This window comes from Kogia breviceps, chromosome 2, assembly GCF_026419965.1.
Source record: "Kogia breviceps isolate mKogBre1 chromosome 2, mKogBre1 haplotype 1, whole genome shotgun sequence".
NCBI classification, from domain to species: domain Eukaryota; kingdom Metazoa; phylum Chordata; class Mammalia; order Artiodactyla; family Physeteridae; genus Kogia; species Kogia breviceps.
This window is the reverse complement of record NC_081311.1, coordinates 168253803-168269637: the sequence shown is the minus strand read 5'-3', so window position 1 is coordinate 168269637 and position 15835 is coordinate 168253803. Positions and strand designations below refer to the sequence as shown.

The 15835-nt window shown below is 41.9% G+C and overlaps 1 protein-coding gene across 1 annotated transcript in view; it reads left to right on the top strand.

Moving 5' to 3' along the window:
* Positions 1-62: 62 nt before the first annotated feature.
* MPP4 (MAGUK p55 scaffold protein 4) overlaps positions 63-15835 on the top strand; it is a 40916-nt gene continuing 25143 nt past the window's right edge. Inside the window, exons 1-9 of the mRNA XM_067027546.1 lie at positions 63-150; positions 1244-1365; positions 3553-3630; positions 5788-5868; positions 10166-10297; positions 10958-11039; positions 12218-12303; positions 13890-13961; positions 14415-14611. Of these exons, the coding sequence (XP_066883647.1) occupies positions 63-150; positions 1244-1365; positions 3553-3630; positions 5788-5868; positions 10166-10297; positions 10958-11039; positions 12218-12303; positions 13890-13961; positions 14415-14611 (938 nt within the window). The remainder of the gene's footprint in view (positions 151-1243; positions 1366-3552; positions 3631-5787; positions 5869-10165; positions 10298-10957; positions 11040-12217; positions 12304-13889; positions 13962-14414; positions 14612-15835) is intronic.

Here is a 15835-nt window from a genome sequence, read left to right as displayed (position 1 = left end):
GTGTGCTGTTTGTTGATCTGTTCCCTAGCTCTGAATTCCTTCTGAAAGCTTGGGAAGGGAGCATGATACAGTCAGACAAAGGAGCAGACCCACCAGACAGCAAGGACAAGAAGGACAAGAAGCTTTCTACGGTAACCAATCCAGAGAATGGTATGTGGTGCCAGATTCCTTTTCTAGACCAGAAAGTTCTTTTACTATCCCTCTAAATATGTGATCCAATTTAGGTGCAGAAATTCTGATAGATTTTTTGTGATTCCTATAAGGAATTTGTCATACAGTTTGAAGTGTCCTATTGCATCTATTAGTGATAAGTCTAAGCAATGTTCAAGGCAGGAAGGAAACAAATTGACACAGTAGATTCAGAATCTCTTTTTTTTCCCTACCCCACGATGTTTTACTTTGCCTTAGAACGTCACAACTTGTTCACATTCAAAATATCACTGCAACAAATAGGATTTCTATGAAAATACTTGTAAAAGCAACCAAGCATGTACTAAATTCTGTTCAGTCCCTTTAATAGTGGAATCCTGAGATATGTATTAAAGGCCTATTAGGAGAGTTTTTCAACAAGAATTTTCATAAAGGGTAAATACACATGGTTGCATGTTTGAATTAGAGAAGGAGGATCCAGAAAACAACTAGATAATTTTGGAATAAACCAGAGGCCGTTAAGATTGGGGAGGGGAAAGCAATATTGCTCTCATAAAATCTTTCATTTCTATACTATGATCTATTATTTCATCTAATGTTGGCAACAACCCTATGGGGAAGCTAACATACTCTCATGTCGGGGCTTCCCTGGTGGCGCAGTGGTTGAGAATCCGCCTGCCGATGCAGGGAACACGGGTTCGTGCCCTGGTCCGGGAAGATCCCACATGCCGCGGAGCAACTAAGCCCATGAGCCATGGCCGCTAGGCCTGCGCATCCGGAGCCTGTGCTCTGCAACGGGAGAGGCCACAACAGTGAGAGGCCCGCATACCGCAAAAAAAAAAGAAAATTAAAAAAAAAAAAACCATACTCTCATGTTGCCACAAGGAAAGAAGGTTCCAGAGAGTTGGATGGCTTTCTGAAGTTCACACAGTAAGTGATAGAACAGGGCTATAAGGCAGATTTTTTGGCCTTAAATCCAGTGTCCTCTCCTCTCCTCATGAGCCCCGGGCACCTCCCCGTGGTCTGAATTGTCCTTCACATTTACACCTGCCTTTCCACCTGTCACCCCATCTCTGCCCTCTCCCGTTTGTAGGTATCTCCCAAATCCTGAGGCTTGTGCTACAAGAGCTGAATCTGTTCTACAGCCGAGACGTGAATGGAGTGTGTCTCCTGTACGACCTCCTTCACTCCCCGTGGCTGCAGGCTCTGCTCAAGGTGAGTGCTCCATTGCTCAGAAGCCTTAGCCTTGGGAGCAGAACTTACTCGTCCCACAGTGTTGCTTGTCAGTTGGCAGGAAATTTCAACTGGGAAAAAGTTCAGAGAAGAGCTATACAACCTCTTACCTTAGGAAGGAATTTACTTGGCTGGAAAAGAATATGGCAGCTCCTCTCTTTTCTGCCCCCAACTCCCTTTCTTCCAGAGGCCCCTGGGGTCACACAGCAGCCACCACAAATGGCCATAGACAGCACCCTTAGCAGCTGTCTACCACCCTTTGTCCTTGAGGCCAACTCAGGACATAAAAATGCTTAAAGCATAAAAATGCTTTAAAAAATCATTCCTCTGTTTTCATAAATGAGGACATGAAATGTCTACCGCTCTGTTTAGGTATCTTAAGTTTTTCTTACTCTGAAGATCTCTTCTTTTTTTAAATTTGGCTAAAATTTCATGCACTATATAATAGCATCTGACTACAATTTTGTTCTTCTGAGCAAATGTTATTATTAAGAAAGATCCTTTTGAAGTTATTTTTTGGAAGATGTGTTTTCTTCACTTAAGTGAAATGTGGTCAGCCTTATGATGCATGTTAATATTATATTCTTTAAGATAAGAAAAAAGTGTCAACATACTTAGCATGAGCAAAGAGGTACTCCTCACAGCACTGGTTTTAAAACACCTGATTTCTTAATCCATTCATTCATTGTTGGACACAGCGTTTTTTTTCCATGCCTTGGCTATTGTGAATAAAGCTTCAATGAACATGGGGTACACATATCTTTTTAGGTAGTGATTTCATTTAACTATCACTATATACTCAGAAGTGGGATGTCCAATGGAATATTATTCAGACATAAAAAGGAAGGAAATCCTCCCTTTTGCAACAGCATGGGTGGACCTCAGGACATTATGCAAAGTGAAATGTCAGAGAAAGACAAATACTGTGTGATCTGGCTTGTATGTGGAACCTAAAAAGGTGGAGCTCATAGAAGCAGAGAGAATAGTGGTTGCCAGGGACTGGGGGTGGGGGGGAAATAGGGAGATGTTGGTCAAAGGGTACAAATTTCCAGTTATAAGATGAATAAGTTCTGGGGAGCAAATGTACAGCATGGTGACTATATTTAACAATACTGTATTACATACTTGAAATTTGCTGAGAGAATAGATCTTACACGTTATCACGACACACAGACAAAGTGATAATTATGTGAAGTGATGGCGGTGTTAACTAACATTATCGTGGTTATCATTTTGCAACACATACGTGTATCAAATCAACATGTCATACCCGTTAAATTTACACAATGTTCTATCTCAGTTATATCTGAATAAAACTTTGGGGGAAACTACTTGATTTCTACCAGGCACTTGCCACTAAAGGCATTGCCTTTGCTACCACTGGTAGGCTGCTTGGGCTTTGGGCTCCCTGCATCAATCTACCAGACTTAATAACTTCCAGGTAAACTTGAGCTCGGGCACTGAGGTAGAGCAAGGAAGCCCTGCCATCCCAGATCCGGATGGAGAAAGGCAGGGCTGAGCTGACCTCCTGGACCTCATTTCTCCAACTGTAAGAGAAACTAGATTTCTAAAATAAGATTAAGGTTTGCACTGCAGAGCTAGTCAGACCTTGATGTTCTCAGCCCAACCCTAGATCCTGGTATGGAAAACAATTCCTAAGGGCCAACAAAGGCAAAGTTGGAATTTTTATAAGCAAACTTTTACTGGAGAATTAAGGGAGGAAAGGAAACAAAAGATGAGCACAGAGTACAAATAAGCATGTATAGTGTGCCTGGCCTCTCATTCAGATCCCCTGGTGAACCTGAGCCCCTAACCCATGCCCTACGCAGCTACCCAGCCTGGAAGTTCCCACAGGTTTCTGGCTTCAACTCCTTATTGGCCTCAAGCCTGGAAAACCCAGGCTTACTTAATTTAACAAGAGTAAAAGTTCACGTTTCTTTTTATCAATGATATTGTTTGGGGAAGAACAGTTTCCAGTGGCAGCCAATAATTAAGCCTTTGAAGCATTACAGCCACCAGTCTTGAGTTCATTTTGCTTGGACAACTAGAGACACCTTATTAAAGGCCAACACGCTTGCTTCCCAGCCACTTGTGCCATTGTTCAGGCTGAGTCTCCCCTGGGCGAGCCTTCGCTCGGTGTGTCATTCTCTCCTCGTTGCCCCTCGGCAGGTTTATGACTGCCTCCAGGAATTTAAAGGAAAGAAGCTCATTCCTGCCACACCCCATGCCCAGGCGTTATCCTACGAGGTGAGGTGATTTTTCATCCAGAGAATAGTAGAACTTTAATGTGATACCATTTTACTCACAGTGTGAGTTTAAATGCTCTAATGGAGAAGTTCAGTTGGTGATTATGCATCTGATAATTGTTTCTAATTGAGCTTGAATAGAAGGCCTGCTGTCTCCCCAAATTAAAACCAACAAGACACATCTATAGCTTGTGTGCATTTCCCTCTTTTTCCCTAAACCGTGGACCTAATTACCGCATTGAAAGAGGGTAATGTTGCCCTACTAATGATACCCAATTTACATCCCTATTCTGGGCTCCTGGACGGCAGGCTCTGATGTCCTCTGCCCCCTCCCATCCTACTGAGATGTCTAATGGACCTCAAACTTTACATGTCCCCAACAGAGCTCCTGGCCATCCCATCCCCAAAGCTGCTCTTGCCCCAGCCTTTTCCATCTCACTAAGGACGTCTTTGTTCTTGCAGTATCCTGGCTGAAACCTCTGGGGTCATCTTTGACTTTTTCTTTCTCTCACACCCACACCCAGTCCTGTCAGCTCTAGTTTCAAAATATATCGAGAATCTCCCCACCTTTGCTGTGCCACCTAATATATGGCATCATCATCTCTCACATGGATAATTGCGATGTAGCCTCCTACCTGGTCGCCCACTTCTACTCTTCCTCCCCTGTGGGTCTATTCCCATCATGGCAGCCAAAGAGGTTCTGATTAAAGATGAGTCAAATCATGTCACTTCCCTGCTCAAACTCTTCCAACAACAACTTCTCATCTCCGAGTAAACATCAGAATTCTTGCAGAGTCAAACATAAGGTGGCCCCTGTTACCTCTTTGATGTCATACTCACCACTCTCTCCCTTATTCACTCTGCTCCAGCCAGTTGAACCCCTTGTGGTTGTTTGAATGTCAGGAGCATGTCTGCATGCTCCTGCCGCAGGCCCTTTGCACATGCTATTCCTTATGTCAGTAATGCCCTTGCCCGTATAGCCACACGATTTGCTTTCACATCTCCCTCCAGTCTCCACTCAAATGTCGCCTCATGGAGGCTTTCCCTGGTCACCCCATCTAAAATTGCAATCCTCTCATAGCATTCCCTATCCACCTTCCCTATTTCATTTTTCTTCTTAACTCTTTTCATCATCAAATAAAACTCTTTTACTTATATATTTTATTTATTGTCCGTGGCTCCTCACTAGAATGTAAACTCCATGAGACTGGGGATTTTTGTCTGCCTATTCAGTGCTCTATTTGCATCACTCAAAACAGTGCCTAGCACACAGTCGATGTTCAATGCATATTTGCTGAATGGATGTATAAATATAATCTGTTTTGTTTTTATTTATTGTCCATATTGAAAGAAATTTTTTAAAAAACCTTCTAACCTCAGCTCCAGTAATCAACAACTTGAATGGTTCTCAGCTGTCCACACGGAAACACACACCTGATATTTTATTCAGTTGTAACCCCAGTGAGTGGGGTTGAAGCTTGCTAAATTGCTTGTTTTTATTTGACAATATGTGATGGTGCTTGACTGCTGAAGATTCATGGAGGTGGTTAAAGTCTTGAAAGGGCTCATGTCCTGTCAGGGAGCAGGTCTATGCCTAAACCAAAGCAAAGAGATCAGAATTTATTCTGTCTAGCACTTTTTTTTGTTGCGACAAACATTAAAACTGCTAATCAAATAATAAGCCCTAAAATACAAATTACTATTTCATTTTGCAACTGAAGAATGGAACATCCCATGGGATTAAGCTACCTGGGTTCTCCAGGTAATTGTGCCTATACCTGGAGAACTCAGTTACCTTAACCTGCCTGTAAAGCATTCACATTAGCAAACAGCTATCTTAGAGCCACTAGAGGGATATTGCCTTGGTACATATGACATTACAAAATTATGTTAGTTCTTCCTCCAAGCCAGCAATGTGCCAGGACTGGGGCACTGTGGTTTAGATCTACCCCGAATCTTGGATTCTATCTGCTGTAATGAAGTTTAATGATAAGGAAAGACTCTAAGCCCTGACCTTAAAGATGAAAAAGAAGGCTTCAGTAACAGCTTTTCTTAGGTCAATATCATGTACAGTATACCTGTTATCCAACCTGGGTGATGTTAACTAGGTGATAAAGATTGTTTAAAAATTCACAATGTATGTTTTTCCACCAACCAGGTAGTGAAGATATTATGTGAAACCCCCAAGTCCCCTGAGATCCAAGAGCTGAGACAAATCCTCCAGGCTCCACACTTAAAGGCAAGTGCTTGCTAAAATGGACAAGATATAACAATCTGGCTCATAGACAAAGTTGGGAAGAGAAATAAATGTGCTAGAAAATGTGCTCTCTGAATAGATGTTCTATTACCATATGTGGGCGACCAACAGACTGTACCTAAAGATGTGGGACTTGGACGTGACTGGCTTAATCTCATTGGTCATGGAGACAAGCCTGCTCTATTTATAAGGAGGTATCCAGAACTTCCCATGGTGTCTTTTTCCCCCCGGGAAAGCCATTGTTCCTCTAAAATTCTGGGGGGGCAATCGAGGTAGCATACATCTTAAGTTATTTTAAGTTTCAAATAAAGTGTGTGAAGGTGTTTGGAAAATACAGTATAATAATGATTAGCTCTATGAAGGAGTATATGAAGAACATTTGATTGCATAATAGAAACCTATCCCATAGTACTTATAGATTTTGAGATCAATTTATCAACAAATTAGAATTTAAGAGGATGTCTGCATTTGGAGCAATGGAATTGATCAGTCAAAAAGTTTTATTTCACAAGATAAACCTAGAGAATTTTCTCTGAGTTCCAACGAAGTTCTGTCCACCAGTCTCTGGCAGGGCTGTAGAATGACTACTTCCCCATCTCATGAAATGAAAATTTAACATACTGGGCCATGAGAAGGAACTCTTTGATCATACCCTAAAAGCACAGGACTACTTTTTCTCATTCTCTTTCACATGGGCCCTTAAGTGTCACTGATAATTAAACCAGCAAGATGTTTTGATTACTGCTCCTCATTCTACCTTAATTGGTGAAACTATTACAACAGTTGTTTTTTGTTTGTTTGTTTGTTTTTAATATCTTTATTGGAGTATAATTGTTTTACAATGGTGTGTTAGTTTCTGCTTTATAACAAAGTGAATCAGTTATACATATACATATGTTCCCATATCTCTTCCCTCTTGCTTCTCCCTCCCTCACACCCTCCCTGTCCCACCCCTTTAGGTGGTCACAAAGCACTGAGCTGATCTCCCTGTGCTATGCGGCTGCCTCCCACTAGCTATCTCACATTTGGTAGTGTATATATGTCCATGCCACTCTATCACTTCGTCACAGCTTACCCTTCCCCCTCCCCATATCCTCAAGGCCATTCTCTAGTAGGTCTGTGTCTTTATTCCCATCTTAGCCCTAGGTTCTTCATGACCTTTTTTTCCCCCTAGATTCCATATATATGTTTTAGCATATGGTATTTGTTTTTCTCTTTCTGACTTACTTCACTCTGTATGACAGACTCCAGGTCTATCCACCTCATTACAAATAACTAAGTTTCATTTCTTTTCATGGCTGAGTAATATTCCATTGTATATATGTGCCACATCTTCTTTATCCATTCATCCAATTATGGACACTTAGGTTGCTTCCATCTCCTGGCTATTGTAAATACAGCTGCAATGAACATTTTGGTACATGACTCTTTTTGAATTATGGTTTTCTCAGGGTATATGCCCAGTAGTGGGATTGCTGGGTCGTATGGTAGTTTTATTTGTAGTTTTTTAAAGAACCTCTATACTATTCTCCATAGTGGCTGTTTCAATTTACATTCCCACCAACAGTGCAAGAGTGTTCCCTTTTCTCCACACCCTCTGCAGCATTTATTGTTTCTAGATTTTTTCATGATGGCCATTCTGACTGGTGTGAGATGATATCTCATTGTAGTTTTGATTTGCATTTCTCTAATGATTAATGATGTTGAGCATTCTTTCATGTGTTTGTTGGCAATCTGTATATCTTCTCTGGAGAAATGTCTATTTAGGTCTTCTGCCCATTTTTGGATTGGTTTTTTTGTGTGTGTGGTACGCAGGCCTCTCACTGTTGTGGCCTCTCCCATTGCGGAGCACAGGCTCCGGACGTGCAGGCTCAGTGGCCATGGCTCACGGGCCCAGCCGCTCTGCGGCATGTGGGATCTTCCCGGACCAGGGCACAAACCTGTGTCCTCTGCGTGGCAGGCTGACTCTCAACCACTGTGCCACCAGGGAAGCCCTGTTTTTTTGTTTTTGAGCTGCATGTGCTGCTTGTAAATTTCGGAGATTAATCCTTTGTCAGTTGCTTCATTTGCAAATATTTTATCCCATTCTGAGGGTTGTCTTTTGGTCTTGTTTACAGTTTCCTTTGCTGTGCAAAAACTTTTAAGTTTCATTAGGTCCCATTTGTTTATTTTTGTTTTTATTTCCATTTCTCTAGGAGGTGGGTCAGAAAGGATCTTGCCATGATTTATGTCATAGAGTGTTCTGCCTGTTTTCCTCTAAGATTTTGATAGTTTCTGGCCTTACATTTAGATGTTTAATCCATTTTGAGCTTATTTTTGTGTGTGGTGTTAGGGAGTATTCTAATCTCATACTTTTACATGTACCTATCCAGTTTTCCCATCACCACGTATTGAAGAGGCTGTCTTTTCTCCACTGTATATTCTTGCCTCCTTTATCAAAGATAAGGTGACCATATGTGCATGGGTTTATCTCTGGGCTTTCTATCCTGTTCCATTGATCTATATTTCTGTTTTTGTGCCAGTACCATACTGTCTTGATTACTGTAGCTTTGTAGTATAGTCTGAAGTCAGGGAGCCTGATTCCTCCAGCCCCAATTTTCGTTCTCAAGATTGCCTTGGCTATTCGGGGTCTTTTGTGTTTCCATACAAATTGTGAAATTTTTTGTTCTAGTTCTGTGAAAAATGCCAGTGGTAGTTTGATAGGGATTGCATTGAATCCCTGGATTGCTTTGGGTAGTAGAGTCATTTTCACAATGTTGATTCTTCCAATCCAAGAACATGGTATATCTCTCCATCTATTTGTATCATCTTTAATTTCTTTCATCAGTGTCTTATAATTTTCTGCATACAGGTCTTTTATCTCCTTAGGTAGGTTTATTCCTAGATATTTTATTCTTTTTGTTGTAATGGTAAATCGGAGTATTTTCTTAATTTCATTTTCAGATTTTTCATCATTAGTGTGTAGGAATGCCAGAGATTTCTGTGCATTAATTTTGTATCCTGCTACTTTACCAAATTCATTGATTAGCTCTAGTAGTTTTCTGGTAGCATCTTTGGGATTCTCTATGTATAGTATCATGTCATCTGCAAACAGTGACAGCTTTACTTCTTCTTTTTAGATTTGGATTCCTTTTATTTCTTTTTCTTCTCTGATTGCTGTGGCTAAAATTTCTACAATAGTTGTTTTGTAGTTCAAGTTTATAGGAGCACCATGGATTACATGGGTTTCCAGGAAATGAGAATGTGACAGAATACATTTTATCAGAAATGAAAGAATATATTATGTGTTGCTTACCCTCTCTCTGCCTTGTTTCCTTATGTGTAAAATGGGGGAAATAAATATACTTGCCTCACAGGGATGTGGAGAAAAGGGAACACTTGTATCAATAAATTGATGCAGCCACTGTGGAAGACAGTGTGGAGTTTTCTCAGAAAACTAAAAATAGAACTACCATATGACTCAGCAATTCCATTCCTGGGTATATGATGAAAAACACCACAAGCACGAATCTGAAAAGATACATGCACCCCAATGTTCATAGCAGCATTATTTACAATTGCCAAGGTATGGAAGCGACCTAAGTGTCCATGAACAAATGAATGGATAAAGAAGATGTGGTATATTGTGTATATATATATATATATATATATATATATATATATATATATATACACACACACACACACACACACACACACACACACACACAATGGAATACTACTCAGCCGTAAAAAAGAATGAAAATTTTGCCATTTGCAGCAACATGAATGAATTTGGAGGGCATTATGAAATAAGTGAATTAAGTCAAACAGAGAAAGACAAACACTGTATGTCACTTACGTGTGGAATCTAAAAAATACAACAATCTAGTGAATATAACAAAAAAGGAGCAAACTCACAGATATAGAGAACAAATTAGTAGTTACCAGTGGAGCAAGGTGGGCAGTATGGGAGTGGAGGAGTGGTAGGTATAAACTATTGGGTGAAAGATAGGCTACAAGGGTGTATTGTACAACATGGGGAATAGCCACTATTTTGTAATAACAGTAAATGGAAAGTAACCTTTACAAATAAAAATAAATTTTAAAAATTAAGAAAAATATATACCTGCCTCAGGGTTATTGTGAAGACTGAGTTAATCCACATGAAACACTTAGAACTATGCCTGGCACGTACATGTTGGTGGTTGTTGTATCTCACATAATATTGAGTCAGCATCTTCTAGGCGGGTGTGTCCTATGTGTGACGTTTGTTCCCCTTTTCCTTCTCTGTTCCCAGGCCTTGCTCAGCGCCCATGACATCGTGGCTCAGAAAGACTTTGAACCGCTTCTCCCTCCACTGCCAGACAACATCCCTGAGAGTGAGGAAGCAATGAGGATTGTTTGCTTGGTGAAAAACCAGCAGCCCCTGGTAAGGAAATCATTTTACCTTTTCATTTACGATTACACCAGGGTTAATTATGAACTAAGTTATCTCTAGTAATTACTTGGGCAATATTCTTGTCTGTAGTCACAGATGTACTGTGAGGCAATCAGAAAATGTGAGGGAATCCATGATAATAATGGCTAAACTGTATCTTAATGAATTTTGCCTGTGATTTCAAACACATTACAGGTTGTAATGTTTTCACCAGGGAAGATTTCTGCTTAGTGTTTTTGTTTTCTAAGAGCTGTGAGAGATAAGAAATTATTTCATTTTATTATTTGGCTCTGTGACATGTACATATATTTTACTCTGTTCTAATGTGTTTGCCTAAGTTTTGTTCCTCTGTAAAGGGGAAGCTAAGTAAGGCATTAATTTGATTTTCTAAGCATAATCCCTTTGATTAGGTTGTAATTGTGGGAGTTTTCTTTACCTTTGGAAGGATCTCAATATTCTTTAATGTCTATGTGGTTGGATATAGACTTTGGTAGACCAAGGTTGAATGGCCTTTCCTTTTTGATGGCACAGTATGTATGGCCCTGGTGGGTATGAATACCCTTGTCTGAAAGACCAGAGTGACATTGAGGGACGCCCCCAGGAAAGTGGTCATGTTAGGTAAAAAGTGGTTCTACTGTACTCTCTCCCCAGGGAGCTACCATCAAGCGCCACGAGATGACAGGGGACATCCTGGTGGCCAGAGTCATCCATGGTGGGCTGGCAGAGAGGAGTGGTAAGCTGGAGCACCAGGGTGCAAGCATGACCCGGAAGACATGGAATGATTGTTTAATCTTCCAGGGAAGCCCCTCTTTCCTAACTGAGGTTGAGCTTTAATAAGTTCTATTGCTTTGTTACTAAGAAGGAAGAAAGGAATATTCCAGAGAAGTCCCATTTGCCCTTACTCACTGAGTCCCTCCATTCTAGGCACTAAATTAATGTTCCCTTACTTTACATTCCCATGTAAGCCTAACAAGGTAAGTATTACCATGCTATCATATAGATGAGGAAACTGAGACTCAAAGAGATTAACTACCTAACTTGCTCGAGGTTTCACAGTGTGAGTCAGGATTCAAGTCCAGGTCTGCCTCACTCTATATTCCCAACTTTCACTCTTCACTTGGTCCTTCTGTGTTCAAAAAGGCATCGCTTTTCCCTGTCTTCAAACACCTGTTGCTTGCCTTTTCTACCATAGAACCAAATTTCCTTCTTTTCATCACTGTGCTTCTGAAACGAGCTGTTCTGTACCTGCTGTCTGTGTCCTCACTGCCCATGACCCTGGAAACCTGATGCAGGGTTCATACCCCAACGTTCTTAGAGAAATTACCCAGGGACTTCCTAGTTGCTAAGTCCACTGGCCCTTCTGTCAGCCTCAGTTTTATTTTTACTTCTGCCACACATTTGATGTTGTTGACAATACCTTTCTTAACATTTTCATCATCCTTGGTTTCTGTTCCATGATGTCATCCTGCTTCCTATCTGCACTGTCTTACCTCATATTTCTCAAGCCTCAGTCTTAACCCTCAAGTTTCTCCACATTTTCTCTTTTGAAGAATACCCCCCATTTCCTTTTCATCTGACATTTTCTCGTGACCCCGACAGCTTTATTTTTCGTGTTATCTTCTTACCAGAGTTCCAGTTCCATTTTACAACATCAGATTAGTGAAAATAAAAATATCACCACCAGTTAATACCCAGTGCTGGTGGAAAGGTAGAAAAATGCAATTCTCACGCACTTTGGTGGTGGTGTAAATTGGAATAGCCAGTTTGCTTTATTATTATTGTTTCACAATGACATTTAAGGTGTCAGAGCCTGCTTAGGTTAAGGAATTTGTTAAGGAGCTTTGGGATGGGTACCGCCATTTTTGAGAGTTTTTTTGTACCCCTCTTTGTTTCGTGTTCCTGTTTGCCTAGGGTTGTTATATGCTGGAGACAAACTGGTGGAAGTGAATGGAGTTCCAGTTGAAGGACTGGACCCTGAGCAAGTGATCCATATTCTGGTAACAGTCTCCTCCTCGCCCTCTCCATGACTCAGGGCCACGTCACGTCCAGCCCATGGAGTGTGCACTGTAATTGGAGGGGGATTCGGGTCCCGCTAGGCAGCTTCCTCTCTCTAGACCCCAGAACTTGTCTGTTTCTAGGCAGCTCGTCCGCCTTCCCCCATCCGCCTCCTCAGGTCATCTGGCCCCTTCTGGATACCTCCCTTCGCAAGCTGCTCTTTCAGCCTCAGGAAGACTGCCAGACCGCCCAGCCCAGGTCCCTCGTCACCTGGGTTGCTCCATTGGAAACTGAGCCCGGGGTGGGCCGAGTGAGACCGTGGAGGAGTGTCTGAACCTGAGCAAACCACCCCTTGCTCCCCTTACATTTTTATGCAGTTTCCTTGAGGCAGCTTTGGGGTAGAAAAGAAGCTGCCAGAGGGCAGCATATGGGGAGGGGAACATCCTTGCTGGCCCTGCCACTGTCCTTGTGGTTGAAATGGCGGTGTGACCTGATTATATGAGCTTTTGGTAACTCTTTTCGGTTCCCATTCCCATCCTTCAAACCATTGCCCGAGTCACTGTCCAGCTGTCAGTAGCCATAGCAGCTTTCCCCGCCCACCTCCCCCCACGTACACCCCCAGGGTGGGGCCTGAGGTCAATTATTATATATTACATAGACTAGTGGTTCTCAAACTGGGCTCTTGGGGGAACTCTAGATTTTCATAGACGTGCCTTAGGGACTGAGAGGAGGAATGGTATTATAAGGAGTATTATATAAGGAGTATTATATAAGGAGCATTATATAAGGAGTATTATAAGGAGTATTATATAAGGAGTATTATAAGGAGTATTACCAAGCACTGAAATATTTTGCAAACCACTATGCAAGATTCTGTGTGGTATAAAAGCTACTGCACAGGGAGCTTAAAGGACTGTCAGTCACAGACACACATGCCTCCACCTCAGCCCTTTCGGCTCCAGCTGTGGAGTTTCCAGGACAGTGGGGTTGTGAAATTCCCAAGTGAGACCGAGATCTTTCTTGCTAATCTCTAGGATCTCCAATGCCCATCACAGTGTGTGTGACAGGGGGATTCTTACCTCCCCCATCAAACTAAGAGGCTCTCTGTTTCCTCCATCATTAGTTTGGAGATGTCAGTTCCAAGACTTGGGGGCCCTTTATCTTCTTCTCCATAAGACTAGGCTGCCTGAGGCAGAAATCAGTATTCAGGAAATAATTACTGAGATATGAGGAGGGAAAGTCAGACCAAGAGCTCCTCTCCTTCCTTAGTGCCTGTGGGAATAAGACCTTGCTGAGTGTGGTGTCCTGGCAGCAGTGAGATGGAGGGTCCCTGCGAGAAGCCAGGCCTCAGTGTGGGTTTTAACAGACCAGTGATCCTGGAAGTCCCACAGCAGGACGGAAGTGAAGCTAAATTTCTTCCTAATGTCTGTTTCTGGGTGGTGATATTTAGCTGTTGAGCCCTTGTAAAAGCCCCTGTGGGAGATGTCACCATTTGACCTGCACACATTGAATTGTAACTTCTGTCTGCCAAACCCCGGTAACCCAGTGAAGTCTGCGATTTGTCATTCTTTCCTCTGACATTTTCTAGGCCATGTCTCGTGGCACAATCATATTCAAGGTGGTTCCAGTTTCTGACCCTCCTGTTAATAGCCAAAAGATGGTAAGAATTTACTGAGCCTTCATACCCACACACAGTAAATCCTCCAATAACAATAACAACCATGACGTACTTTGTATCTTATTACTATCCTCTATAATGTGTTGAAGATTTGTTCAATACTGTATTGCATATTTTTCGATACTGATGACATGAGAGGCAAATCAGTAAATGAATACAATAACAGGAGATGGGGTACCAAGAAGTTAAGAAGTAACATCAAGAATGGTGAGCATTTGAGCAAAAACTTCTCAGAGCTAAAAGATTCTATTCCCAAACTCACTTTTTAAAATTTTTTTCATGGCTCTTAGACTCAGTTCAAGAAGGAAGTTCTTTTTGGTGAGGAAGGAGAGGAAAGATAGCACCAGTAGGTAGAAGAGTGGGAGAGATGGTTTTAAGTCTTAACAACCTGGGGGTAAGGATTCTTCTGAGGTGTCATTATGTACCTACTGTCAGGTATATGTTCGTGCCATGACTGAGTACTGGCCCCAGGAGGATCCCGCCATCCCCTGCATGGATGCTGGCTTGCCTTTCCAGAAGGGGGACATCCTCCAGATTGTGGACCAGAATGATGCCCTCTGGTGGCAAGCCCGGAAAATCTCAGACCTTGGTACCTGTGCTGGCCTAATCCCTTCTACCCACCTTCTGAAGAGGTAAGAAAAGTCATCACTCCTGGACTCAAGACTGAGCCATCAGGAAACAAAATGTTTTCTCAGGCTTCCGTTATTTCAGTTAAGATGAGAGAAAGCGAGACACGCAGATAGATGAACACATACTGATCTGTAAATCCAAATGTCAACTTGTCAATATGCTCTAAACATCTTAAACACCAAAGGGACCAGAATAATCGTATCAATTAGAAAAGAGAGAAGAGTACTTGGGAAGCTAAATTAAACTTTTAGAGGTAGTTCTGACTCCCTCTGTAATCTTTCAAGGCTGAGTTGAAAGCTCAGTCACTGAATCTCAACTTACCACCATCACCTTGGTGCTACTAAGGTCCAAGGAAGGGATTAAGGATAGAAAGGAAATAGAATAAGAGGTCCAAGACTCAGCCGATGTTAAGAGATCACGAAGAAGAAGAGGAACTAGCAAAGGAGACTGAGAAGAATGGCCGATGAGGCAGACCAAAATCAAGATGGTAGAGTGTCCTGATCAACTATGTCAACCACTGCTGAGGGGACTGAGAACTGACCACTTGATGTAGCAACAGAAGTCATTGGTGATCTTGATAAAAACAATTTCGGTGGATGAGGTGAGACCAAAATCTTAGTAAAAGGGGATTTGAAGACATTGACAACAATGAGCTTGGAAAATTCTTTGAGACATTTTGTATAAAGCAGAGCAGAGCGATGGACAAATAGCTAGAGGGGAAAGTTGAGTGGTATGAGAGAACTTTTTTAGATAGGGTAGATAAAGGTAATGGGAAAAAATCCAATGAGAGGGAAAATTTTATGATACAGGAGAAAGAAGGGAACATTGCTGCTCTTGTTGTCCTTGGGGAAGCAGGAGGAGATGTGATGGAGCCTATAAAAAGAGGGGTTGGCCTTATACAGGATCATGCACAGTTCACCCACAGTAATAGTAAGCAGTAGGGAATCCAGAGTGTGTGGGCACAGCTGGGGGGGAGGGATATGGTGGGAGTTGATGGAAGGTCTCTTCCATCTGTTCTTATTTTCTCAGTGGAATAAGCAATGTCATAAGCTGAGAGTAAGGGTGGGTAGGAGATATTGGGAAGGAAAGAAGAGAAAGCTTGAAAAGTTTCTATGAGAACTGGAGAGCAAATTGGTTAGATAAATACAGTATCATCAGCATTAAGGGCCCACTTAAGGTTAAAGGTCATACATTTATAGTGATTCTGGTCAGCTTCCTGGGGGGCA